Below are 24551 nucleotides of genomic sequence, written 5' to 3'. Positions count from 1 at the left end.
GGGGGACACTGGCATAGTCCTCTTGCTGCAGGATGCACAAGGGGTGCGTCTCACTTCACTGCACAGTGTGGATGGAGCAGGAGCCCGGTGAGTTTCACAGATCACTGTAAAGTCATTTCTGCCTGGACCCCAGTGTGTGTTCCTGCTTTTCTCCAAAGCAGTATCCCAACAGCTCCTTAGCTCTTGTATTGTCTAAGCCTCCCTGGGAGGTGGGCAGGGAAGAGATGGCCATTCTCGGGTTCCAGGAAAACACAGCTTCTGTAACATCACAGAGCCACTTGTGGGGAAGCCAGGAGCAGTATGCCACGTATGGCTGAGAGGCGCGTGGGATCTGGCCCTGGCCAGTCTCTCTAGCCTCGTCTCTCTGCTTCCTTCCTCTGTGTGACAGAACTGGTGGCTGCCTGCGGTCTCACGCCCCCATTCTCTTGGCCCTGAGCCTTTGTCCAAGCTTTTCCCTTGGCCTGTTTGCCTTTTCCTGTCCCTGAGCACTGCTGGCCCCTGAGCCCCGGGAGGTGAGGTGTTCCTGCTGTGGGCTCCCACAGTACCCAGGATCACCCTCTTTACAACACTTGCCGCACTGGTATCTGGTACCTTGCTGAGCCTCCTGAGAGCAGAAGTTGCTTTATTACCCCTTGCAGCCCTTGCGCTTAGATCAGGGTCTGGTGTAAATATGTGCTGAAGGAACACATGACCTCCTGGTGCAACCACAGCTTTCTCTGGCTCAGCCTGGGTGAGTAGCCAGTCACGGGAGAGGCACAGATTTCTGCACAGCTAAGTCAGGGCTTCTACACAGGTGTTCCCTTGGCCTCACGGTTGGCAGCTGTATTCCCTCAGTCCCTGTGGGTAACTGCAACAGGGTAGTTGGCCTAAACTCAGATTCAGGTATCACTGAGTGGTAGGTACTTTTATCTACTTTGTCATTTAGTTTTCTGTCAAGGCCCTGGGACGTAAGTCTTAGTACCCTTTTGTGTAGCTGAGAAAGCTCACGCTGAGTGGTTAAGACTTGCTCAGGGTCACACAGCAGCCAAGTGGCAGAGCTGGCATTAGAACCTTGGGTGTTTCCTTGTAGGCTCAAGGCAAGTTCAGAAAACTGCTTTGGTTTTAAAAGTCAGCAGTGTTGCCAAAGAATGTCTCCCCAGTGTCACCAGTGACCTGGAGGAGGAGGATGCAGAAGGAAACAGCCCTAGTCTGTGAAGTCAGCTCCTTAGTGACAGCATTAGAGGATGGCAGGGGGGCTCTCCATTTTCCAAATGATACAGTGGAAGTATAAGCAGCCCCTGAGCCATGAGAGGCCTGAGGACACTTGTCACAGGCCAAACAGATCCACTAATGTCCTGTGACATCCTGTCCTTACCCTCTAACAGCAAATTCTTTTCTGTGGGGTAACATTAAAGAGGTAGGTTTTAAAAGATAGGTCCAGTCTCCCAGGCAGTTTTGCTCTCTGACCTGATGAGGTGAAGCTTTGGTGAGGCCTGTGGTTCCTTTGGCACCTCCAGCCCAGCCCAAGGACAGAATTTCCTGAATGTCTAGACCTTTCACTAAATAAGGACACTCCTACCCCCGCTAATCCACTCACGCATAACAAGCCCCATAGGATAGCAGTGTTGATCTTCGGTGCATGCTAGGTACCAACTGTTAAGGAGCCAGGACAAAAAAGTTGTTATGGAAACCACTTTAATGCTAGGAAAATGTTTTTACCAATTGCTCAAGGAAGCTATATGGCCTGGCCTACATTCCACAGGACAAGGGGGCCCCTGGGGAGCCACTTACTGAGCCACAGCCCCTGCCCCTATTTCTGCTCAGTGTGGGAATATATTTGGTCCTTAGACTTCTTCCCTCTGCTTGGGAAGCCACAGTGCCACTGCCAAGGTGGCGTGTTTCCCCATGTTGCAGTGTTCTGCTGCATCCCACTGGGAAGGGTCAGTGGGGGAAGCATCCCATTTGTAGGGCACTTACTATGTGTCAGGTCTTGCAATTGTTTTCACGTATAATCTTGTTCCACTCGAACCAGTAATTCTATGATGTGTTGGTATTGTCTTCATTTCACTAATGTGCGAATGGGAACTTGGAGGTGAAATGACTTGGCCAAGGTCATATAACTAGTTAGTGACAAAACTGAGATTTGAACCCAGGCAGTCTGGCTCCAGAGCCACTTTGTGCTTAAGGTAGGAACCAAAAGCAAGGAGAGTTCTCTTTGTTGCTAAATATTCATATTGATTTATAAAGTGCCCTTTGGAAGGAAAGTAACACATGTGCAGTTGTAAAGACAAACTCTGAAAGTAACTTTCCTTCCAGCTTTTGGTCTGCAAAGAGAAGGCTTTGTGGGGTGAGTGAAGAATTACCCAGGAAGTGTGATTGCTGGTATGACTGGCCACGGATGACTGCATTTTAACTTTGTTACTTAAAGTTTCTCTGAATCCTGCCACTCCTTTCTTCCATAGTGCTTTCCCTTCAGAGGCAAGATCTGAGGGCAGATGTGAAAGGAAGAGAGCAGTGGTTTGGATTTGGCCAATAGTTTTGTGAAAAATGGGAGAGGAGAGGGCAAGGTCATGAAAACAGCCTGCTTCTCTTTGGCATTCTGATTCTAAACGGATAGGATCTCTGCCAGGAAGAGGGTCCCATATGAGCACTGGCAGGCTCTCAGGCCTGGAAACACAGCAGACACAACTCAGAGAGCATTTCTCCAGCCTGTCTGCCAAAGAGAAAGCCTTGCTTTTGTGAATGCTACACAAGCTACAAATGCAGTTAAGTGGCAACCAGTGCTGATTATACTGTGCTTGAGAGCCCAATTGGAGGCCCAGGACCCATCTCACAACTGCTCAGAGCAGCTAAGATTCACCCCAATGTCCTTCAGTTTAGAAACAGGGATTATGATATTTATAAATCATGTGACATGTTACCCCACTCTTACAGTGTACTTGTCACAGCACTCTTACCCAGAACAAAGTGGGACCACTGAACCAATTCAGAGATCAGGGTCAGGTTTACATTCCTGTGAAAAAGTGACAATCACTTAGATTGAGACCTTGCGTCCAAATTCCAGCCAAGGGCAGTATGGGAACCGGATACCTGCCTGGGATTATAAGCACCCTGACATCAGTTTTCACAAAGGCAGAAGACTGATACAAATCTGACATTTGTATACAAGAACTGGGAACAGTCTGTTAGCCGGTCCTCCTGGTGCATGTACTGGCTGTCGGCAGACACCACAGTCTGGCACTGCAGCACCAAGAGATTCTAATAAATCCCTGCAGAATGGAACCTGTGAGGCCTTCAATTAAGGAAGGCACTTCCACACCCCTGCATTCTCCATTTCTTCCCAGAGGAAGAGAGCTTGAGCTCGCACCCAGCCAGGGCTCCCCAAGATCCTGAGGCAGCAAGGCGAGGAGGTTATGAACGGGCGTGTCCAGGTGGGTGAGCGAGGAGATGGGCAAGAGCCAGGCCTCTGGCTCCCACGTAGTTTCCACAGGGGCGAGCTCCCCCACTGCCAGTCTCCTCAGCGCACCGCTCTTCTTTCGCACCTGACCTCCAGCCAGGCCGTAAGCCAAACAGAAGAGGGGAAAGAAGCCAAAGACAGCCTCCAAAAACTTGTCTGCTCTGCTCAGCCGGACTCTGTGGCGGCATGTGCTGCTTGATGTTTCCACCTGGCTGAGAAGATTCTACTTCCAGGATGTGTTGGGGATGATGAGACATCTTCTTGGCCCCAGATCCTAGTCTTTCTCAGTGTCTGTCCAGGTGGGGCTGGTGGCAGAACCCTGCTGGGCTGCCCACCAGAAGGCAGGCAGTCCTGGCCCTGAGGGAGGTAGAGGGACCCAACAACTTGAGCTTCATGTGGACGGCTACAGGCCCCTTTCTAGACTTTGGCATAAAAGTCTCTTTTTCCAAGTTAGGGGTAAGAAAACCCTCTATCATGAATGTTTGGAAGTACACTGAAGCCCTCTCATTCAAGTTGGCCTCAATTCACTGTGTACTGAAGTCCAGTCCAGCAGCTGATTGGACTTGATTTTTTATAGAACCGGTAAGTCATTTAAGACAGCTGATCTGGAGCTTTTCCTCCCCTACAGAGAGGCACTACCCCTGGTGAAAAGAAACCAGAGGACCCCATTTTTATACAATAGGATGTCAACACAGGCAAGGAACCTCCTCCAGATGAAGAATTGGGCCCAGAGAGAGGAGGTGACCTATGCAAGGTCTCGGAACTGGGGTAGAGTCAGGGGATCTAGGTTCCTAGCCCAGAGTTAGAAAACATTTGATCCTCCATGAAGATAAATATTAAAAATATCACCAAGTTACCAACAGTCCATAGTGAGTAGGCCTTATTCTCAGTGACTTTGCCCAAAAGGCTGCACATTTTCTAACTATAGTCTAAATTGCTTAAAAAATTGCAAAGCCGTAACGTTCCATTCAGAATACAGTCCCGTTAGGTGACAGGCTCCACTGCATGGCCTAAAATTAATCAACGTTTATCAGCTGCATAAAGGATGTTGTAGTGGGATGTTTTATAGAGCAGGTAAACGGAAGGGATGGCAGCCTCGGGGAACACGTGGTGGTTCAGGGCCGTGTCCATTTCATCCACATACTCCACCTGCAGGGCAATGTTCAGTGCCTGGGACAGGGCCGTGATCTGGATGTGGTCACACTCCATGGCCATGGGCTCCACTTCCTGCAAAGGCCACAATGAAAAAACAACTCAGTTGAGGATGGAGGCCTAGCAGAGGACAAGTGAGAGGTCCAACCCTGGCTTTCGTGGTCCTAGGCCAAAACCTCTGTGCTGGGAAATAATCTCCACAACCACCCATGGGGCAGATGTTGACATCTGCATTTTCCAGAGGAGGAAACACAGGTTCAGTGAGGAGGTAACAAAAATCGCCACAATTGCAAGGCTTGAATTTAGATCTTTTTGATTCTGGACCCCCTAGTGGTGAGAAGAGGACACTACTTTGAAGAAGCCAGAAAGGGCGGCAGAACTTTTTCAGCTTGAACTTCCTAATGCACAGAGTCAAAGAATTTCAGCAGAAAGGGACTTTATCATAAAGAGATTCAAGCTTATGTGCTTACAGAGGGCGAGGTGAGTGAGTGAGTCAGTGGAGCGAGGCAGAGACGGTGGCAAGCTGGCTAGGGAGTGCCAATAACTAGGGCAGCCGCCACTTAGCTCCAGCTGATTGTTGCTGGGCAAGAATAAGGCCTGGGGAGCTGCATCTTCTGATTTTTCCAGAGAAATCCAGACAGTCATACGAAAATTGCCCAATGTTTAAATGTCGGCAGCTCTTTCGGGTAAATACCATACATCATAAACAGAACACGTCTTGGGCAAACGTGACTGTGGTTGCTACTCTAATTTTGTAAACAGTTCAGTCCAAAGCCCTTATTTCTCAGGTGAGAAATCGGAGGCCCAGAGAAGGACTTGCCCAAAGCCACACAGTTTGGGCAGCTCACGGAGGATCTGTTCCAGCTTGCTAATCTAGTGCTCTTTGAATTGCAGTGTAGACATGACACCCGGGTCCCCTGGTTAGGGAATGTTGGTGCTCAGGTCTCCTAAGGAGAGAGGGGTGAGAGCAGAGCCCAGGGCTGGAGACTGAGTCCCCAAAGCCTGGGCCCCAAGGACCTACATGAGTGCAGAAGTCTTTGATGTCCATTTCCTCATCGATGAAATGTCGGAAGAAGTCTGCACGGTTCCTGATGAAGGCTGAGGTGAGCAGGCGCAGGAACTGCACGATTCGGTCCGAGGAGCTCTGGTCATTGAACACCTTCAACAGGCTGGACACGGAGCTGTCCTTCTCCACGAGCTCTATCACGCTGTAAAACTGCACCCCGCGGGCCCTCAGCCAGGGGACAGGCCAGCCCCGCCCCTCACTCCATGGGCCTCCCTCCAGGGGCACTTCCATCTTTAGATCCTCAAGTTGAGGCACCAAAATCAATCAGAGATCCTGCCAAAGCTGAGTAAACAGGGTTAGAGCTATTCTGTAGAGTCCCTTAGCCTGGAGTCACATCTAAGGAACAGCGGTTAGTCTCCCCCCTCACTGCCGTGGTTATACGTTCAGAAATGAGAGTCCTCCAACCCCACCGCCTTCACTAGTGGGGTCAGAGGAGTGGGGTGGAGAGGGAATGGGCTGAAGGAAGCTGGGGGAAATTTCCCACCTGAGAGCTACTGCCCCAAAGGAGGTGCCTCTCCCAGAGAGGGCAGGGCCCTGGGCTCCCTGTTCCCTCCATGTCCCCACAAACAGGAAGCAACCTTCAGTCCTTCTCCAGCTGGGAGGGGCAAGAGGGGCACAGCCACAGAGCCCTGGGCAGTGAGGGGACTCCAGCCAGTGCCCGCTCCTGGCTGCTCTGCCAGCGAGGAAGAACCTGCTCCCTCAGCTGCCGTGCCCAGGTTAACTCACAGCATTAAAGAAGTTCTGGAACTTGTGCTCCTCGAAGCCAGCAGCCAGAAGGTCATTTGGGGTCTGCAGTACACGCTCTTTGAACCTGAAGGGGGAAGGCTGGTGCTTATAGGGAAATGTAGGGGGTGCTGCTGTGACCATCAACTGTCATCCCACAGACCCACCACTGCCCACACACCTGAGAGGGTGCATGTCACTCTTCTACTAGGACCTTTTTTCTAGTAGGACTTGTCTATTTTTCAAAGCACTTCCACATGGACCACACACTGATTTGTTCTGTCCTTGCCTGTATGGTCACAGGAGGTGGGTAGTACACCCATTTCACAGATGAGGAAATTGAGGTAATCACCACCCACTCCCAGATACATTGATTCTACCCTTTGAAGGTCTGTTGACTCTGTCCCTCCTTCCTTCCTGTCCCCATGGTTCCTGGTGTGTCAACACCATCTCTGGCCTAGGCCACGCCCAGCCTTCCCTCACTCCTGGTCCCTTCTCCACAGGGACCTTAGAGTGACCTGCCACAGCCTTCTCCCTCAGGATACAGCTCCTTAGCACAGGTGTCCTGGAAGGGCACCAGCCAAGCTCCGCAGCCTCATCTCTGGTTCCGTCCCACAGCCTCTGTTGCACCCCATAGCCACTCCCCATTCTCATCTTCACCCCTTAGCATCCCATCCCCTTGGCCAGGGATGCTCTTCTCGGAGGTGTACTAGCGCTGGTTTGTACCCACTCACAAGAGCTAATTGTTACATTTAGGCATTTTGCCATCCAGGTGTTAAACAGTCATTATTTAAGAAGCAAGTTATGTGAACTTAAATAAATTTAAAAACCAAATTTTAATCTATGCCTTGAGGCTATCTGCCTATTGTGTGTGGATGGTGGAAATACAATTTGGACTACAGCATGTATTACATATCTCTTCCCAACTCCCTGTTCAGTGACCCCATGATAGTAGCTTGAAAAAAAAAAGTGACAAGAGTATTTATACTACAGAAATCAACGAACACCACAAATCAGGCCTCCTGGCCAAATAGCCATTAAACTTCTGCCAGCACTGACCATCCCTCAAGACCTGGTTCAGTGACCCCTGCTTTGTCAGTGCTCCCACTGCAGGCCCCCACTGGCACGGCCCCATCTGGGACCTGTCCTGGTACCCTTGGAGATGGCAAGGAGCTGCCCCAGGACATAGAGTTTAACAGTGGAGACGAGATACGGTCCAAGTGACTGGTCCACGGAAGGAGGGATGCATCCCCTATAAGAAGGACCAAGTGGAGAGGCTCGAGGGGCCAGCTGGCATGGGCATAACTGCAGCCTGTTCCCTGAGAGGGGAGGCCAGACTCCAAGGAGGACACGGGAGGGGTTTTCACGAGGGACTAAAGGTACAATGAGAAAGACCTGGGAGGCTCCGGTGCCTTGTGGGAGTGGGGAGGTGAGGAGAGGGTGGTGTGTGTGATGTGGAATCATTTCCCAACCTGGAAGGTGAGGCACCGAAAGGCAAACTGCAAAGGCTGGGCCGGCGTATCTGAGCCCGGTTTGGCCGGGGCAGGTGTGGGAGGGAGCACTGTGCTGGGAGCCGCAGCCCTGCTGCTAAGTTGCTTTCCTGCTTTGGGCCATAGGCTCCCGCAGTGTGGGTGATGGTAACAGCCCTCCACGAGGGATGCTGTGAGGGCCTCTCTGGCCACTGTCTCTGAGACCGTGACATGCACAGCTCTGCTCCCGGCTCTCCGGCCCTTACACCCTTCCCCACCCCGGCCACATGCCCCTGAACCCCTGCCGCATCCCCACGTTCATTCCTCACCAATAACTGCTGGCCCCACTGCGCCAGCCCTGGGGACACAGAGACGACAGACACACAGACCCAGTCCAGTGAGGGGACAAACACCCAGGGCAGGACTTCTGCCCTGATGAGGTGAGGGAGGGGAAGAAAGACGGTATCAGGACTTGGAGCGCGGGCCCTCTTGGCCCCAAACCAGCTTTAGCGTGACCTTGGGCAAGTCATTTAACCTTTCCGAGGCTCGGTTTACTCATCTGTAAAATGGGGTAACACCCGCCTGGTTCTTCCCACTGGACCTTGCTTGGATAGCTCACAGGCATTTCAGACTTAGCAACATGGATCTCCTGATCTTCCCCAGGCTCCGTGGGCAATAAGCAGCTTCTCCATCCTGATAACTCAGGCCAAACACCAGGCACTCATCCCCGACTCCTCTTTCTGCGCACACTCCCCGCCCCACCCTCGAGTGAATACTGTCAGCACCACCTCCACAGGACCCTGGGGTCAACCTCCACCTGCTCAGGCCACCTCTACTCTGGGCTCTCCTGGCCCATGTCCCCTGCTGCTCCCTGGCTGTGCACCAGGTTTTTCCTGCACACAGCTGCCCGCAGGTCAGGCCCTTTGCTATGTTAAACCTTCTGTGGCTCCATTTCATTCAGGCTGACATTCAAGGCCCTCATAAAGGCCCATGAGGCCCTAGCCCACCTGCCCCCATCACCTCTCCCACCCCTACTTAAAACTGCAGGCTCTACCCTGCACAACCTGGCCTCCTTTCCTGCCTGATTTTTTCCCACAATACTTATCACTGTCTGACACATCAACTACTGTTTGCATCCACGTCCCTCTTTTCCGGTTAGGATGCCAGCTCCTCAGGCAGAGTGTTTTGTCTCTCGTTTGCTGCTGCATCTCCAGGGCCCACAACACAGTCTGCGTGTGGCACCCAGTTGGGTGATGGCTGCAGGAGCAAGGGTGCCCGGGAAGGAGGGCAGGGTAGAAACCTGCCTCAGCCAAGGAGTCCTGGCTCCAGGGTCCACGGATCAACCACAGGTGCTCTGTGACCCGCAGCCGCTCTGCACTCTTCCCCAGTGTATGTGGGGGAGGGTGTCTGACGAGGAAGCCCGGGGTCTTCATCAAATCCTCTAAGGGCTGTGAGACCTCCAAGGTTAAGCAGCAGGTCTCAGCTCCTTGCTACTCAGTGTGGTCTGAGGCCCAGCGGCGGCAGCAGCTTCCCCGGGGAGCTTGTGAGAAACACGGAATCCCCTGCCCTAGACCTACTGAACTGGAATCTGCATCTGAAGAAGATCCCAGGTGGTTTGCACACATGATGAAGTATGAGAAACCCAGAACTAAGCCAAAACCTGAGGGTCTAAGACAGGATCGCTATGGGGAGCAGCTGCGGGACAAAGGGACCTTGGACAGCACCAACTCCAGATCCAGGCAGACCAGGTGGACACCTTGGGTTACTCATACACTCAAATCCAAGGTCAGCTGAAATTATGCAGCACAATAGGGCAATGCTTCTTTGTTTTATCCTTGGAGTGAGTCTTCGAGAACGCACCCAATGCAACTCACCCAGGCACACTCAGCCCAGAGGGCTGAAAGCGCCCGCTAGGTCATTGTCTCTCCCCAGCCGGCCCATTGGCTGCCCCCACCTCCACCACGGAAGGCAGCTGGGCAGCCGGGCGTCTTCCAACGTCAGCACCACCGCCAGGCTCCAGCTCACTCCCTGGGTTAAGCAGGCTGCATCGAGGAAGAACCCTCAGGGAGGCTCAGGGCCGATGTAGCAGAAAACACTGCCTTGGAGCCAGGAAGCCCACCCGGCATCCCTCGTGCCCCACTCACTTGAGGATCTCCCTGCTCTTCCCCAGCAAAGATTCCAGATAGGAGTAGCCCAAGGCCCGGTAGAAGCAGTTCCCATCCCCCTTGGTCTTGCGGATCGCGGTGAATCGTTTGCTGAGTTCCTGTGGGGGACAGAGGAAATGTGTGCCGTCCGCACAGCAGCACCCGGTCAGGGCCAGGGCCCCACCTCCCCGACGTAACACTGCTCCCTCCTCTCAGACTGGCTGCCCTTCACGGTGTCCCAACTTGCATCCCACAGAAATAAAACTACGAGGAGTGCGTCCTGTGTCAGGCACTGAGCACGAATGGGGGTCACAGCCCCGCCCTCGAGAGCCTGCAGTCTAGGGGGAAGATGGACAGATGATCGTGACAGGAGGACAGGGGAAGCCCTGGGGTGCCACGGAGCAGTGGCACCTACACTAGACTTCAGCAGTCCAGGAAGGCTTCCTGGAGGAATGGCGCCGAGAGGAGAAGTGTGGCAGGGGGCAGGGAGGGTGGGCATGGCTGTGAGGTGGGCCGGGAGGCTGCAGAGTCGGTAGGAAGGGCCTCCTCAGACTTCACCAAGCGGTCTGGCCAGTCCTTCAAAAGGTTTCTCAGGAGGTGTGGCCTCCCCATGCCACCCCTGCCAGCCCTGCTCCTAGCCATCAGCTTCCCTCTGAAAAGGCCCAGAGTCCCGGTGGCTGCCTCCTGGGCCTGCCTTCGGTCAGGGTTCTGACAGCAGAGCATGGTTTCAAGGGGTCGGGGAGTCCAAGTGGAGCTGACGGGGCCCACCAGAGGCAGGCCATAGGGAACGATGTGCTCCTTGCAAACCCCATCTCATCTCCCGAGGGGGCTCCAGGGGACAGCGTCAGTGTGCTGCCCAGCCCTTGCTCCTGCCCCAGGAAGTGCTCCCAGCAGTGGCCGAGAGGTGGAGAGGGGGCAACGGGGGCGCCCAGGCTCCTCCTCGTTCTGTGACTATCCCTGCATCCTTCCAGCAACAGCCACCTCCCCACCCCCCGCCCCAGCTTTTTTTATAGCCTGACTGGAGTGGCCTTTCCCTCCTCAGAGACGCCCTCATAGGGTGGTTATGCAGATGACTTTTATGAGGTCAGGCTGCCTGGTCCAAATGCCAGCTCTTCCACGCAGAGCAGACGGACCGTGTGCCTGCCATTTTACTTCTGTGCTTCAGTTCCTTCAGCTGTAAACTGTGGTTAATAAAAGTCCTAACCTTGGAATGTTGTAATGAGGTCTTGGACAAAGGAAACACTTAGGAAAGTGCCTGGTTTTTTAAAAATATTGCCTTTTTTTTTTTTTGCAACTAAAGGATTTCTCAGTAAGGCAAATGCCCAACAACACAGTATTCTGGGAGTTCTTTAAGTTGCCCAGGAATCTGGTCCAAATGTGAAGAAGCCTTCTTACCTTCAAAGTGGCACCTTTTTCTCTGCTCCCAACACCAGCCCATTCCATCTAGTCTCCCCTCCTCCTGACCCTCTGCCTTACCTGGATTTTCCTCTGGTAAATCCTGTTTTCAGGATGATCCCGAAGAATTGAAAGAATGTCACATTTTTCTGATATTAGGTTGAAAGATGGTTCACTCTGAAAGACAGAGAGAGGAGTGAAGCTGTGACAATCTCAAAAGCAGCTGTGGGACACTCACCGATAGAAAGCCTCTGAACTGCTGGTTGCAGGACACAGTGAATGTTACCTTCTCCCGACAGAAGCACCTGTGGGTGTGTGACTAGTATGCCAGACGCCATGGTCCCCAGCGGGGAGTCAGGGTCGGCCCCACCACGTGGGGTATCAACTTGTAATTTCCAAACTGATTCGTTTTATAGAACATAATACCTCAATGCACAGAAATAAATTCAAAATGGTTTAAAGATTTAAACATAAGGCCTGAAACCACTAAACTTCTCTAGAAGAAAACATAGGCAGTACACTGTTTGACACTGGTCTTAGTAATATTTTTTTGGATATGTCTCTTCAGGCAGGGAAAACACAAGTAGAAACAAACAAATGAGAGTACATCAAACTAAAAAGGTTTTGCACAGCAAAGGAAACTTTCAACAAAAGGAAAAGGCCATCTACTGAATGGGAGAAGATATTTGCAAATAATATATCTGAATATGAGGTTAATATCCAAAATATATAAAGAAGATATACAACTCAACATCAAAAATACAAACAACCCAATTAAAAAAATGGGCAGAGGATCTGAGTAGACACTTTTCCAAAGAAGACATGCAGATGACCCACAGACGCATGAAAGGATTTTAAGCATCACTAATCATCAGGGAAATGCGAATCAAAACCACAGTGGGATATCCCCCTCACACCTGTCACAATGGCCATTATCCAAAAGACAACAAAGAAGTATCGGTGAGGATGTGGAGAAAAGTGAACCCTCCTCGTGCACTGTTGGTGAGAATGTAAACTGGTGTAGCCGTTATGGAAAACAATATGGAGATTCCTCAAAAAAACTAAACACAGAACTACCATATGACCCAGGAATTCCACCTCTGGGTATTTAACCAAAGAAAACAAAAGCACTAATTAGAAAAGATAGATGCACCTCTATGTTCACCGCAGCATTATTTACAATAGCCAAGATACAGAAGCAACCTAACTGCCCATCAATAGATGAATGGATAAAGAAGATGTGGTATATATATATATGCAATGGAAAATTATTCAGCCATGAAAAAAGAATGAAATACTGCCATTTGCAGCAACATGGATGGACCTAGAGATTATCATACTGAGTGAAGTGAAAACAGAGAAAGACAAATATTACATGATATTACATGTGGAATCTAAAAAAGACAAATGAACAAATATAACAAAACAGAAACAGGGTCACAGATACAGAGAACAAACAGGTGGTTGCCAGGAGGGGAGGGGCTTGGGGGCAGGAGAGAAATAGGTAAGGGAGATTAAGAGGTACAAGACAAAATTAAAGTCACGCGGGTATGAAATGTACAGCGTGGGGAATATAGTCAGTAATTACCTACTATCTTTGGCGACAGTAACTAAACTTACTGTGGTGATCCTTTTGAAGTGTACAGAACTACTGAGTCACTATGTTGTGTAACAGGAACTAACAGTGTTGTAGGTCAATTACACTTCAAAAACAGACTCATAGGAAAAGAGATCAGATTTGCAGTTCCCAGAGGCAGGGGTGGAGGGAGGGGGAATCGGAGGAAGGTGGTCAAAAGGTACAAACTTCCAGCTATAAGATAAATAAGTACCAGGGATGTAAGGTACAACACGATAAACACAATTAACAGTTATATATGAAAGTTGTTAGGAGAGCAAATCCTGGGTTCTCAACACAAGGAAAAAGTTTTCCGTTTTTAAAATTTTGTATCTATGTGAGATGATGGGTGCTCAGTAAACGCATAATAATTTCATGATTGTAAGTGAAATCACCTTAAACTTACACAGTGCTGAACGTCAACAACGCTGGAAGAAAAAAGGAATATAATACCTCAAACCTAGTGAGCCTCTGTGCTGGAATAGGATATGTCCCTTTGTCTCCTTCTGACCTTCCTGTCTCACTCATTCATTCCTTCTCTTATTCATCCAACAATTCCTGAACATTCAGTCTGCACCAAGCACTGTGCTACAAGCGAGGAACACAGAGGTTAGACCACCCGACACCACCCATATCGCAGCCCAGCTCTGAGTGGAGGTCAACTCTGACCCAGAGAGAGAAGTCGGGGCCTCTTGAGGGCTGAGAAGAAGTCCTCCGGCAGGAAGCGGGTAAGGGCAGAAGGAAGCCCCAGGGCCAGGGAAGGGGCAGGAGATGTCTGTTCTAGCAGCCAATGCCCTGCAGGCTCCTCTCTGCCTAAGCTTCCTGCCCAGATGAGGGCTCAGAGAAGTGGGAGATGCGGCCCTGCCTCCAACCCGCCCTGGGAATGGCTCTGATTTTAGCAGGAAAATAATGTCAGAGGAATTGGTGTTAAAGCCGCTTGTAGTTTGTAGTTTAAAATAATAAGTGGCCCGGGTGCCTGCGGACAAACCAGGAAGACAGTTCTTAGGTGACAGTGCACAGCTGACAGGTTGACGTTAATTGGGGTTTCTGTAAATGGAAATCCAGTTTTCCATCAACATATTGCCATCATTTTTGACAGCTGTCATCAGGCGGCCTCTCAGCCTCCTTACTGATTAGACAATGGCCTCAACCCAATACCATGGGGCCCACAGAGGTGCCTTGGGTGTTTCAAGCCCCTTCCCACCTGGAGAAATGTGTTGGACTTTTGATAATGATATTCTCCAGAGCTCACCACGGGAAGCAGAGAGCTGGCCACAGGATCATACAACGAGGCGTAAGTGACTTCTAGGGTTACCCGGTCTCCACACTGGACAGACTCTAAACTTGTCTGACAATGAGCTTCTCTGGCTCTGACTCCTGTCCTCAGCAGAAGAGGCTCTGCGGCTGGGAAGGGGCATTTCTGGGGGGCCTGGAAGCTCCCACCCATCAAAGTCTCCAAAGCCACGCGGGCCGCCCTTGCCAGCGGGCAGCTGTCAAACCACCTGAGACCTTCCATTCACTTGATTCCCCAGGGCCCCTCACAGGGCCTGGACCAGAGTAGGGGATGAGATGTTTCTTGCAGGAATGAATAAAAGCCATCTCCCCCGTGAAGCCTCCCTGGTGGCCCCACCCCATCTGAATCAGGCTTGGGCCCTCCCTTGAACTCACATTTTGTTCCCTTTTCTCCCTTTCTGGTGGCCCCAAACATGCCCTCCTGAGATGCGGGGGAGGGTCTGGGCATCTTCCCAGAGGAAAGCTAAATAGTGAGAAAATAAATGCTGTCCCAAAGAAGAGAAGGAAAGAGAGTGTGCAAATGCTTGTGGGTGGGCGAAGGGATTCTAGGTTTTGTTTCTGGAAGCTTCTATCCTGTAATCACCCTTCTCTGCAAAATTGTCAGACTCAGGCTCCTTCCTCACTTCTGCTCTGACACCACAGTGGCAGGCTGGCAGGGCAGGAAGAACCATCAGGAGGAATCAGATAACCATTTTGAGCAGATGCTGTGGGCTGCTTTCCCATCAGCCACTACCTGTTTCTTCCCTATGGACAGGATTCTTGTTTTACCCTGGGCAATGTGAAAATGCCTGGGCTAAGTCATGACAACCCTAAACTCCTCCTCACTGATTTTCCTAGCCTCCCCTGCAGCTATGGGTAGCCAAGTGACTGGGGCTGCCCAACTGGACTCACAAAAAATGTGCTGGGGGCTTTGGGGAAGGCTTTTGGTTTTGGATACAAAGAACAGAGACAGCACGTCCTCCTCCTCCTCCTTCTTCCTGACTTTAATGCAGATGCAATGTCTACATTTCAGCAGCCATCCTGTGACCATGAGGTTGCAGGCCAACATATGGAGGATGGTTGGATGATCTGCTGCTACCCTAAGCCCAAGATGGTGCCATTATTGTACACCAGCTATGTGGCCAAGCTCTGGGACAGAGGCTTACATATTCCTGTTACCTCATTTAATCCCCAGTGACAATTATTAAACCCACTCTGTTGACAAGGTCGGGTCCCTTGTGCCAGGAAGAGATTTGCTACAGATCTGTCTGACTCTGAAGCCTGTGGAAATTCTGCCAAGTCAAACTACTAGGCAGACAGAGCTCAGAGTCCAGGCGCTCTCGAGGGACCAAGGCTGCTAGGCCTCAAAGGAACACTGCGTGCAGGGCATTCTGGGGCCTTCTCACCATCAGGTGGGGCCCCTGCAGCTCCCCACCCCCAATCCAGGCAGACAGCCCAGCTCAGGACCTCCGTGCCCACGGCAGCGCCCCCTAGTCTGACTGCTGCTCACCACACGTGGAGCGAGAGATCACTTATAGGTGACGTCTGGACATGGGGTTAAAAGACATCAGCGACGTCGGGAGTGAAAATTAATCTCTTTTCAACTTTCTTCAAACTTTCTAATCGCACCAAGGAGAAAGCCAGCTTCCAGTGTACTTTTAACTCCTTTCCACTTTGCTATTCTCTTTTGCAGGGTGAGAAGTCCTCTGACTTGGAGTCTAAAAGCATTCCATTTTCATTTGCAATTGTTTTTAACTTAAAACTTTTTTTTTTTTAATTTTTTGGCCGCACCTCCTGGCATGCACAATATCTCCCCGACCAGGGACTGAACCTGTGCCCCCTGCAGTGGAAGCGTGGAGTCTTAACCACTGGACTGCCAGGGAAGTCCAAAACTTATTAACTTATTAACTTCACTGGCATATTTATAAAAAGTGAACATGTTTTGACCTATTCTAAATCATGGAAGACTTCCATTATTGGCACAATAAATACCAATGGCTGGTGTACAGTTAATTTTGCACCCAGAAGGCACACTCATAAAGCAAATATCCACAGGACCCCACGAGTTTCAGAATTTAAACATCCACCTCTGCTGACTTGAGGGGAAGGCAGGTTGACAAACAGGTACTATTCAGAAGCAGCACGTGTCCCCACTCGACAAGGCCCTTCTCTCTCACTCACCCCGCCATCTCATTTCATTCTAAAATCCTGTTATTTACCTACCTCACTAACAAAAAGTCTTGTTTTTACCCAGAACTGACTTAAAATGATGGCGTGGTTCTTTTTAAACAAATGGATGATTAAAAAGTAACGCAGCGGCATTGAACGCTGCTCGCATTTGGACTGCACCAAATAAAAACCAACAAAATGGTGAGGGGGGAGGCATGAGGTCAGTTCTATTTGATGGGCAGTTTCTGAGAAGATATCGCTGGGAGAGTGGAAAGGAGTATAAGGAATTAATCTTAAATATGTAGCGATAAGTATTTAAGATGGTAGAAAACCCGCCATCACCAGTCAAAATGAGAATGTGAAAGGTGGGTCAGGAAGGGGAAATGGGCCTCACGCCAGGGAAGCCTACCTAGAATTTCCACTTGCCATAATAGTATCATTTTTGCAAAGTAAATAGCAAATTTACTTAGGCTATCTAAAACAGTTAATTTAAAGGAAAAATATTAAACAGCAGTTTTTTTTTTTGGGGGGGGGTGCTCTCGGCCACTAAGAGCCAAGCTCATCACACTCAGGGTTCCACAGACCCACCATCAGCACTGGCCTCTGCAAGGTATCTTGTCAACTTTTTCCCCTTCATCCCTGACCCCTGTTCCCATCCTGCCATCCCCCCACCCTCTATAGGTATTCCCTATGGTATATCTTTCACTACATAGCTGTCTTTTTAAAATTGAGGTGAAACATACATAACACAAAATATAGCACCATAACCACTTTCAAGTGTGCAGTTCAGTGGCATTAAGTACATTCATATTGTTGTGCAACCATCACCACCATCCTTTCCATGACTTTTTCATCATCCACAACGGAAACTCTACCCATTAAGCAGTAACTCCCCATTTCCCTCCCCCACCCCCACCGCCCAAGCCCCTGGCAACCACCATTCTACTTTTTGTCTCTATGAATGTGCCTATCCCTAGGGACCTCATGTAAGTGGAATGTACGTCCTTTTTAAAGGACAGAGTTGTCTTAGGCATGCATATGTTTTCAACGTGCATACAAATTATTCTATAGACAGTGTGGCTTTTTTTCCTTCACTCGATTCTTTTTAAGATTCACCCCTGGTGACAAACGCCTCCCAGGTTGGTTGTCCTGCCCTGTGATGGAGCCTCGTGCTAGCTCCAGCGCCCCCTCGTGGTCCCAGGTGTGTTTACTGGGGCCCCTGGCAGGGATGAGTGAGTTTCTACTTTGGCACCTTGAGTTCCTGCCTGGCATGTCCAGAGGGACCCAAGCCAGCCTGGGTGGTCCCCGCCCCCCTCCCCATCAGCACGGCTCTGGTCACACCCCTGGAAGAACAGCCTCAGTTCACTGGACCATAAATCAGGTACGATCCTCTGGGTTTGACCTTGGCTGACTGTAATTGGTGGTCTTTTAAATCATGGCTGAAAATGTCCACGATGTTATAGGAAAAGGACAGGCTTCTCCTGATAATGTCCTGCCAGACCTAATCAGGCCACCTAAAAGGATTTTAGCCTTTAACTGGCGGTTTGCAAATAGATGCTAATTAATTAAGTCGGGCAAACAGCACCTCTGCTTGGAAACAGCTTTGAGCTGTTGAATCGAGGAATATATTTCAAAGTGAGAGGAGGCTGTTTCTCTAATCACTGGCTCCTCCCCAGTAACCCTGGGAACTAGCCTGATGCACTAGAACGTGGGCTTGGTGTTCAGACCAGGTCTGAGTCCTTGTGGGGGTCCTCGTTCCTCCTACAGCCTCGGAGACTACAGAGCTGGCACATAACCACCTACAGTGGTGCTGCTGACCCTGTACCTGACCCCATCCCTCATCCATACACCCCCCATCTCCAAATGTAGAGAAAGCTGGATTCCCCCATGTTTCACTGTTTTCTCTCCAAAGCCTCTCTACGTATCTAGCCCCGGTCCACATAGCCCCAAGAATTCCTCAACCAGCCTGAGACCAGCGAAAAGCCAGGTTCACCCCAGCCCTCCACCTCTTTCCCAATCCATGGATCCCGCCCCACTGGTGTGGCATCTGAAGCCCTGGAATCTTCTGGTAAGGAAGTGCCCAAGCAGAGCCAGAAAGAGGCCCCCACTGCCAGGGCAATGAGGGAGCTCCCTTCCCACAAGCTGCTGGGCCCTCTGCCCATGGGAACCCCATGTGCCCAGCGCTGTGCGGGCACCTCCAGGGACCCCAGGAGATGGTGGGGTGACAGGGAGCTGTAAGGGCAGGGAGAGGCCAAGCTGAAAGGACTGAGCTCTGGCAGCTCAGTCTCGCAGGCCTTAAAGGTCTGACCCATAATATGATGTGTGACCCAAGCCAAACCCCTGCTCCTCCTGTGAGCTCTCTGTGGGCCCCTCTTGGAACAGATACAGTTCAGGGTTTGAATCCAGCCTCTCTGAGAGGTGAAATAATAGGCGAACGAAGCTCCACAAGGACAGGGTCCCTTGGCGCTTTTATCACAGGACTCCAAGTGACTGGAACAGCAGCTGGCCCCCTGCAGGCACTAAGTGACCACTTCTTGAATGAGTTAAGTTACCTTTATTGGGAGGTCACCGTATGCCAGGCGCTAGGTATAATCTCATTTAAGCCTCACAGTAGCTCTGATTTACAAATGGAAACTGAAGCCCAGAGAGGTCAAGCTGTTTGCCCGAGGTCACACAGTAAGGCAATCCAGAGAGAAACTCGGATCCTGGTCCCCTAGGACATCATGGGTATTCAGCAGCCTTGGTGCCTTTCTGCCCCCTCTCACTCTCCACGAAGCGAACCCACCTGGCCCTCGTGTGCCCTGTCATCACTTCCTGATGTCTCCTCAACAGCCTGGCCTCAGGCTCACACCTCTGCCTACAAACCCTCCATAACGTACCCTTTGGTGCCTCTGTGTGCACCCCCAGCCAAGGCTCTGAGGTGCTGGTGGGCCTCTCCTGGGCGCACCCTGGGCCCCGACGGGCATAGCTGGCTGTTGGCCTACCGGACCTCCCTCTGCTGCTCTGCTGGTGGGGCTGGCCCTGGGCCATGAGTCAGCCTCGCGAACCAGGCCCAGCCCCCCAGAAGCCACAACTCACCGCGTGGCCTGACCTCAAGCTACCAACTCCTCCACGGCAGAGGCCAGAGCCTGCAGGCTCACCACCAGCCAGGCAGGACCCAGAACGCAGCCAATCACGCCCCTCAGAAGGTCCCTGTCACTTCTAGAGGCTCCCTGTGGCTCCAAACCTGGCCTTGCCTGCCTGGGACTGGGGTCTCCACATGGGGCTGTTTGCAGGGGCTGGAAGGAAATGCCTTTTTAAATAATTAATTAATTTATTTATTTATTGGCTGCATTGAGTCTTCATTACTACGCACAGGCTTTCCCTTGCAGTGAGTGGGGGCTACTCTTCACTGTAGGTGCACAGGCTTCTCATTGCAGTGGCTTCTCTTGCTGCAAAGCATGGGCTCCAAGCACAAAGGCTTCAATACTTGTGGCACGTGGGCTTAATAGTTGTGGCTCATGGGCTCTAGAGGCTCAGTAGCTGTGGCACATGGGCTTAGTTGCTCCACGGCATGTGGGATCTTCCCAGACCAGGGCTTGAACCCGTGTCTCCTGCATTGGCAGGCAGATTCTTAACCACTGCGCCACGATGGAAGCCTAGGAAATGGCTTTTTAAATGTCTGCTTTAGGGTTATTGTGTATAATACAGCAACATTTGGAATAATCAAACATTCTTATTGATGAATGATCAAAAACGTTTGGAGGCCAAAGATTCAGGGGAGCCCTAGTGCCCTAAATTGGCTTCCTATTGCTGTTGTAACCAATCAGTACAAACTCAGCGATTTGAAACAACAAGATTTATTATCTTACATTTCTGGAGGCTCGCGGGGAGAACCCACTTCCTTACCTTTCTCAGTTTCTAGAAGCTGCCTGAGTTTCTTCCTGATCCCTTCCTTTCACTGTCTCCTCCTCACTCTGTGCCTCCTGCCTCTTCCTTATAAGAACCCTTGTGATCACATCATTGGGCCCACCTGGGTAACCCAGGGTACGCGCCCCATTTCAGGACCCTTAATTCATTACACCTGCAAAGCCCCTGCCGCCATGTGAGGTACCCTATTCATGGGTCCTGGGGTTAGGATGTGGGTGTTTTCAGGGCGCTATTACTCAGCCTACCACCCACATTCCCCAGCTCTGCTGTTTGGTTAAGGAAATAGAGAAGACACTGCATCTGAGCCCCTCCCTGCCTTGGGTCACAGTTATTGGCTGGCCTTGCAGAGACAAAGAATTCAGATGCTGGCCCTGTCTCATTTGACGTCTGGACTCATAGCATCCTCCTAACGGACCGTCAGATCTTCATCTCCCGCCCTGACTTCTGCCGAGAGCTCCCGCCTCAAATGCCACCGGGATGGCTGACCAAGATCCACGTACTTTGCCACTAACTGCTTTCTCTTTCCACCCCTGCATCCCCTCCAGGTGTCACCAGATCCTCAAAAGCCCCTCCATCCAGACAGAGCACACGCCAAAGACCCAGACACCTTTTTCACTCCTCTCTTCCCCCATCGGCTCTGCTCCTGTGTCCGGCTGGATCCGCCAACATCTGCCCCCAAGGAGGCTGCACCGGCGTCTGCCCAACTGACCTCCTGGCTCCCACTCCCACCCCCTCATCCCCACTGTCCTCCACAGCAGCAGCACAGGCTCCTACCATGCAAACCAGATAAGGGCACGCCCCTGCCCAGTTCCCTCCAGTGGCTTCCTTCACTTGGGAAAAGACTGAACCTTTGGATGACAACTGCCCAGGTCCTACACCATCTGGCCTTGCTCCCCTCATTCTCCTGAACTACAGCCACAGTGACCCTCCTTGTGCTCCTCCAAGACACACCCATTCCTACCTCATGGCCTTTGCACATGCTGTTCCTGTGTGTGGAATGACTCTGCTTCTTCACATGACTCAGGTGATGCAACCTCCTTCCCCGACCACCCTGTCTAAAGTTGCCCCTCCCTGCCCCCACTGCCTGGGACTTGTTTTATGTCTCCCAAGCGTTCTCATGTAGGTTCGCTCGTTTATTTGCATTGTCTGTCTCCCTCCATGAGAATGTCAACTCCATGAGGGCAGGGACTTTGCCTGCCTGTCATGACCAGATTCCCCTGTGCCTGCCACACCATAATGCCCCCAACACACGTAACGAGCAGATGAGTGAACAGTTGGGTGAGCTGGTCTCCGACTCTAGCCTGGCCACTTGCAACCCTCTGTTCACTCCATTGCCAGAGAGATCATCCAGATCAACCATCTCTTATTTGTCAAAAATATGTTATGGTCCTTCCTCCCCAGCCACATTTGCAGAATAAAACCCAGCCCCCATGGTGCAGCATGCAAAGCCCTTTCCAGCACATTCTGATCCCACTTGCTTTTCTAGACTCATCTCTCCTCCCTCCCCTGAGCTCCCTGCATCCATACAGACCACTCACCTTTCCCAGAATATCCTACTCTTAACCATGTTTCCAGGCCGGTAAGCACATGGTCCCACACTGACTGGCATACGCTCTTCCCCAAATCCTTCCTGAAAACTCTTATACATCCTTCAAAACCTCATTCAAAAGACCCCTATGTGAAGCCTTCCTTGACACTCCCTGCTCCCCCAGAGTATACGGCTTCCTGCTGTGCTCCCCAAGCCCTTGGTCAGGCCTCTTAGGTCATGACCAGGTAGCTCAGGAATTGCTGTGTCCAGCTTTGTCTTGTCCAACAGGCAGCGAGCTCCTGAGAGAGGGCAGGTCCTTTGTCTTTCTCATCAATGCCCAGCCTGGGGCTGGACTAAGGTACTTCCTGGGGGCTTGTTTGACAAACCAAAGAACAAAGCACAGAAGGGCTTTGTGGTTTTGCTATTCACATCTGACCCTCATTCTTCACTGAATGTTAAATGCCCTTTGAGTGAACACGAAACCCCTCACTACCTATAACCTCTGCCAGTGGCAGCCCCAGGCCTTGTCCTCACCCTGGCCCCCGCCTTCCCAAGAGGTTCTGTGTCTTCTACCTGGGACCCTTCCTCAAGCTTAGCCCAGTGACTTTGAAATGGATACAGAAAGAAAACACTATATTTTCCAAAGACATTCTCCTCTGCCCACCACACACACACCACCATCCACACCACATACTCAAAAAACCACCAAAGGGCCCAGCATGGTACCTGGCAAACATTAAATGCTCGATAAATGCTGAGTGAACAGAAGAGAACACACCCTGCACTGCCTCTGCCCCTACCACCCTCCCGTGATTCCCAAGCAGACATCCTATTTCGTGAGTTTACCACTTCATCCCTCTCCAAGGCACCCATGCTGCCCCTCACAGGGGGTGGGCTGGTGCTGTGACTCCATCTGCCCTCTAACTTGTGATCTTGTGAGTCCAGGGCAGACATGAGGATGGAGTCAGACGCCTCACTGTGCAGCACGAAGGCCAGAAGTTCGGGTCCCAGCCCCCACCACCCTTACCAGGCTCTCAGCTACCTAGTGGTGGCTGGAAGGCATGCCAGCCTCGGCTCCACTATGCTAACCCCATTATTACCCCAGCTCCTGCCACTCCCTTGTGGGTGATGCAGAAACACCTGGGTCCCCTTCCAGGAGCAGCAGAGTCAGGTAAACCCTTAGGCACTGGGTGGAAGCAGGAAGCTGGTGCTTCCAGATGCCCCACAAGCCCTCAGCCACACCCTGCAGCAGGCTGGTTTGTCCAGGACAGGCGGGGTCAGATGACCTGGCTGCCCACGCCACACTCGGAACGTGTCAGGCCATGACCAGGCTTTGACCTGTGCCCCAAGGCAGCAGCAGCCCGCAGTGGTGACCCGTTTCCCTGCCCAGACATGGGAGGGCAGAGGCCGAGCACGAAGAACCAGGCACCCATGCATGCCCATTTCCAGGGCTCTGTTGTCACAGGGAAAGCCATGCCCATTTATCTGAACCAAGAGCTCCATGCACATCACCTCACGTGGTCCTCACAGCAGCCCATTATACAGATGCACAAAATAGTGCTGGGGATGGGAAGTGACCAACCAGCCTCTTGGCTTTCCAAGGGGTGGAGGTGAGATTTGAACTCAGGGCTGTGTGACCACAAGCCAGGCCACCAGTCCTTACACTCTATAGGCTCCCTGGAGCAGGGGGAGCTCACAGTTGAAGAGTTTTAGGCGTTCATCACACCAGTCCTCTGCAGATTGCCTGTCCCCCTGCCTCCCGTCACCCCCAAGATGGACTGATGTAGTAATACAAAAAGCACTGGACTGGGAGTCCAGAGGCTTGGGTTCAGGTCCAAGTCCAAAGCCCCCTCTCTTTCTGGGCCTCAGTGTCCCCAGCTGCCAAGCCCCGGGTTTGGCCTGGCTCAGAGGATCTCTGGGGCCCTTTCTGCTTTCTGAATCAGGGGTTCCTCTAGTCTTTGCTTGGCTGGGTCCTCACAACTTGAGACGGCCTCTCCCCCTGGCTCCTAACTGCAAAGACCTTCTGTTGGCGTGCAGGACGGAGAGGGTGTCCGGGCACCGCTGCACCCCCCCAGGTGCACTCGTGGGGCTTGGGAGTGCGGAGGTCCCTCATGGCTGAGCCCTCGGGTGGGTGGGGCCGTGAGCTGCCGACTGGCGGGGGCTACTTAACAAAAAGGGGGCGACCCTTTGCCCTGGAGCCTCCCTGTCCCCGCCGTCGGGGCGACAGTCAGGAACACCCAGGACGAACGCGCCGGGGGCGGGGCCCTGGGAGCCAGGCTGGGTCCCGTCGCCGGCCGTCCACGGGGGCCTTCCAAGGAAGGACAGGGCTCCTAGTATTCCCGGGGGTTCTGAACGCGGCGGGTCTGACGCTGGGGGCTGAGCCTCGCGCCCGACCCCCTGTCCCGCGAGTGCACATGAGCCCCGGCGGCGACCCCGCCTACCGCGCCCCCCTTCCCACCCCTCTTTCCCGGCTTCCCCCCTAAGACCACTGACCATAGTGACCGGAGCCGTCGGGCCAGGTCCCGCCCCAGCGAGGAGCGATCCGGTGCGGGAGGGCGCCGCGGGAGCCACTGGCTGGCTCCGCCGTTGGGTTAGGCGGCGGGGGCCTCGAGGGCGTGGGGGCGAGCGGAGAATACACCCGACCGCTCCGCAAACCAGGTTAGCCCTCCACTG

At 52.0% G+C, this 24551-nt stretch overlaps 1 protein-coding gene across 1 annotated transcript; it reads right to left on the bottom strand.

Annotated features, from left to right (window-relative positions):
• Positions 1-6: 6 nt before the first annotated feature.
• OTUB2 (OTU deubiquitinase, ubiquitin aldehyde binding 2) lies at positions 7-24551 on the bottom strand. The gene is made up of 6 exons (XM_057731219.1): positions 24372-24551; positions 11467-11562; positions 9991-10109; positions 6381-6465; positions 5610-5804; positions 7-4663 (listed from the first exon to the last, which is right to left on the bottom strand). Exons 1-6 carry the CDS (start codon positions 24372-24374, stop codon positions 4457-4459), a joined length of 705 nt encoding a protein of 234 aa, XP_057587202.1. The 5' UTR covers positions 24375-24551; the 3' UTR covers positions 7-4456.

This window comes from Hippopotamus amphibius, chromosome 4 (genome assembly GCF_030028045.1).
Source record: "Hippopotamus amphibius kiboko isolate mHipAmp2 chromosome 4, mHipAmp2.hap2, whole genome shotgun sequence".
NCBI lineage: Eukaryota > Metazoa > Chordata > Mammalia > Artiodactyla > Hippopotamidae > Hippopotamus > Hippopotamus amphibius.
The sequence above is the reverse complement of the archived record's forward strand: the minus strand, read 5'-3'. Positions and strand labels throughout refer to the sequence as shown.

Excerpts from the sequence above, each read along its gene's own strand:
- OTUB2 (XM_057731219.1), bottom strand. Across the intron at positions 10,110-11,466 it reads TTTACCAGAGGAAAATCCAG|GAACTCAGCAAACGATTCAC; the intron begins GTAAGGCAGAGG and ends TGTCCCCCACAG. Across the intron at positions 5,805-6,380 it reads TCCAGAACTTCTTTAATGCT|TTTTACAGCGTGATAGAGCT; the intron begins GTGAGTTAACCT and ends CGCGGGGTGCAG.